The 3495-nt window shown below is 33.4% G+C and overlaps 1 protein-coding gene across 1 annotated transcript; it reads right to left on the reverse strand.

Annotated features, from left to right (window-relative positions):
- Positions 1 to 321: 321 nt before the first annotated feature.
- On the reverse strand, positions 322 to 1216 carry LOC102580201 (uncharacterized). The gene has a single exon (XM_006353443.2). It carries the CDS (start codon positions 1162 to 1164, stop codon positions 502 to 504), a length of 663 nt encoding a protein of 220 aa, XP_006353505.1. The 5' UTR covers positions 1165 to 1216; the 3' UTR covers positions 322 to 501.
- Positions 1217 to 3495: the final 2279 nt, after the last annotated feature.

Consider the following 3495-nt stretch of genomic DNA (forward strand, 5'->3'; position numbering starts at 1 on the left):
ACAGACAATAACAACAACAATAACATACCCAACGTAATCCCACAAGTCAGGCCTTGGGAGGGTAGTGTATACACAAACCTTACCCATATCTTGAGAGATAGAGGTGCTATTTCCTATACAGATACACCCATCACATTGATAATAACCCTTCTATCTCCGATAGACCCATCACATTGATAATAGTTCAACCAATAAGGATACTTCCTGATATTAGACAAATGAACGAAACTTTTGAGCTCTAGATTACATCTGCTTGTTCACACATATGAGGAAATCGCAATCAAAACTAAACCTTGCATTTTGTATAATTGAAAAGAAAAATTAACCAATCAAACCAATCATCTTTTGATATACTCAAAACCAAAAATGGTACATATGATATGAAATCTCTATGAGGGAAAAGAAACAACAAAGAAAATACACATTCTACCAATTCCTACAAAAGAACACAAACTATATATAATGTATCACAAAACATCATTTTACTACAAAAATTTTGAGTTAAAAGAGTCTTCTTTTCCTTTTTCTTCTAGCAATCTTTATGTTACCAAGAAAACTAACCCATTTCTGCAAATCTTCTTTCAACAACAAACCTACCAATGCAGCACAACAACAAAACCCTAATGCCCAATCCAAAACCCCTCTTTTCCACACATTAACAGAAAACCCAAAAAGGGTTAAACCCAAACCCCCCAAAAACACATCAATTTCCAATCTTTTCATCAAAATCAACCACAACCCAACACCAAGAATTGCAAAAAACACAACCCCAAATCCCCAATTCATCTTCTTTCTACTTTTTCTTCTTCCCCACCCATCAAAACCACCCGACCCGAAACTAAACCCACCACCTCCACCTCCACCATTTCCACCACCATATTCCCTTAAAATAGAATCCAATGGCTCTGGTAAAAGCTTGAGCTTTGAAGCAATGAAGTAAGCTGATTCTAGCATGATTTTCGTTGATCTAACAGACCCAGATGGCCTTTTCTTTTTCCAAGCTGATACAATCGGTTTCTGCAAATGCAAACGCAAATGGGGAAGAACCCCATTTCTTGAAAATGGATCGGAATGGCTCACAGCAAGATTTCTTGAAGGAAAATCACTGGTTTTTCGAATTGAATTTGGTAAAAGGGAAATATACTTGGCTTGAGTGCTCTGCATTTTCGCTCTAAGAAAAATTTGAAGAGCTAACCGCAACCTTACGGTAATTTTGGCAAAAAAGAGAAAGGAAAAGAAAAGGACCGTTGATAGGTTATACACAAAATAAAAAGAATATAACTTGTAAAAACAATAATTTAGATATGTTTTTGACCATACAAACCATCCTTTCCGTTATTAACTTATTATCGAGATGTATTTCAATATCAATAAATCATAGTTAGATATGAAATGGATGAAAGCGTGATAGTTTAGGTATTCTTTTGTAACCATTAATCAATTATACTTCCTATTGTGTATTAGGAATCGATTAAATTTGAGAATATATCACGTGAATTCGTTGTAAATATTGTGATCTAGTTCATGGAAGTATAATGCATTTTGATGGAATGTATTTTCACGGACGAAAAGCGATGGAATACACTATTGTGGTAGCCGAAACGGCGGATTTCCCTGCTACATTACAATACCTTGCTCCTTATACAGGAGCAGCTCTGGCTGAATATTTAGGTATTCTTTTGTAACCATTAATCAATTATACTTCCTATTATGTATTAGGAATCGATTAAATTTGAGAATATATCACGTGAATTCGTTGTAAATATTGTGATCTAGTTCATGGAAGTATAATGCATTTTGATGGAATGTATTTTCACGGACGAAAAGCGATGGAATACACTATTGTGGTAGCCGAAACGGCGGATTTCCCTGCTACATTACAATACCTTGCTCCTTATACAGGAGCAGCTCTGGCTGAATATTTAGGTATTCTTTTGTAACCATTAATCAATTATACTTCCTATTATGTATTAGGAATCGATTAAATTTGAGAATATATCACGTGAATTCGTTGTAAATATTGTGATCTAGTTCATGGAAGTATAATGCATTTTGATGGAATGTATTTTCACGGACGAAAAGCGATGGAATACACTATTGTGGTAGCCGAAACGGCGGATTTCCCTGCTACATTACAATACCTTGCTCCTTATACAGGAGCAGCTCTGGCTGAATATTTAGGTATTCTTTTGTAACCATTAATCAATTATACTTCCTATTATGTATTAGGAATCGATTAAATTTGAGAATATATCACGTGAATTCGTTGTAAATATTGTGATCTAGTTCATGGAAGTATAATGCATTTTGATGGAATGTATTTTCACGGACGAAAAGCGATGGAATACACTATTGTGGTAGCCGAAACGGCGGATTTCCCTGCTACATTACAATACCTTGCTCCTTATACAGGAGCAGCTCTAGCTGAATATTTTATGTATCGTAACGACACACTTTAATCATTTATGATGATCTCTCCAAACAAGCGCAAGCTTATAGTTGAATTGACAATCAAAAAGAACGTTGCTTCTAGTGACCCTAATTGAGGAAATATGATGCTAACGATTCTTATTCTATCCTATATAAGGGATCTCTTTGAGAAAAAATGATTTGGAATTTGAAGAAGGGAAGGGAGGGAAGAGTTCTTAACCCGCAAAAAAATTATTCAATTACATAGTTTAAACTTCTAGATTATGATATCCTCAAGACTTTCTATTTGATTATATCGAAAGGCTCAATGAATTACGATTTCACTTTTGATTCAGATTATTTCAGGACAAGTAAATTATTTATAATAATAAAAAATGAGATTCAAAAGAGTTAATAATTCAGATTCTTTGGCCATATTATTATCCTTATAAGATTTAGCTTATATGAATCATTATTGATTTGATATTAATAATAGTTAAAAATAAGACATAATACATACTATTTTAACTTGACGTCAATTTACATCTAAACCTTTAATTTTGAAAGTGTATAAATAGACATTTAAATTGTCATAAAATTGAAAGTAGATACACATATCCTACATAACAAATATCACGCGATTTGTCATATAGGACACATGTATCTCATACGATTTTTCATGTATAACGCATGTCTATTAATTTGATTTTATGATAGTTTAAATATTTACTCACGTACATACAAAATAGAAGATCGTATATGTCATTTGAGTTTAATTTAAAATAGGGAAAATTGTACATAATGACAAACTATTAATTCAAATTAAATGGTATAATCACACTTTGATTTAATTGTGTCCTGTAGCAAACTGTTTGTCAGCGCTTCTCTCCCTCAAACTCTCGCTTGCCACTCTCCTCTCTCGCTCACTCCCTCTCTGCTCGCCTCTCTCGCTTTATACAACAGAATTGTATAAATTGCGTTTCTGTTTGTATAAAGCGCGAGAAAATTGTATATACACATGCAAATACATATATATTCGTCCTATACACTTATAATTATACAATAAAAATATTCCCCTGCCCAGTT

Source organism: Solanum tuberosum, unplaced genomic scaffold (genome assembly GCF_000226075.1).
Source record: "Solanum tuberosum cultivar DM 1-3 516 R44 unplaced genomic scaffold, SolTub_3.0 scf00155, whole genome shotgun sequence".
Taxonomy (NCBI): Eukaryota; Viridiplantae; Streptophyta; class Magnoliopsida; order Solanales; family Solanaceae; genus Solanum; species Solanum tuberosum.

Excerpts from the sequence above, each read along its gene's own strand:
- LOC102580201 (XM_006353443.2), bottom strand. The coding sequence starts at position 1,164 with ATGCAGAGCACTCAAGCCAAGTATATTTCCCTTTTACCAAATTCAATT.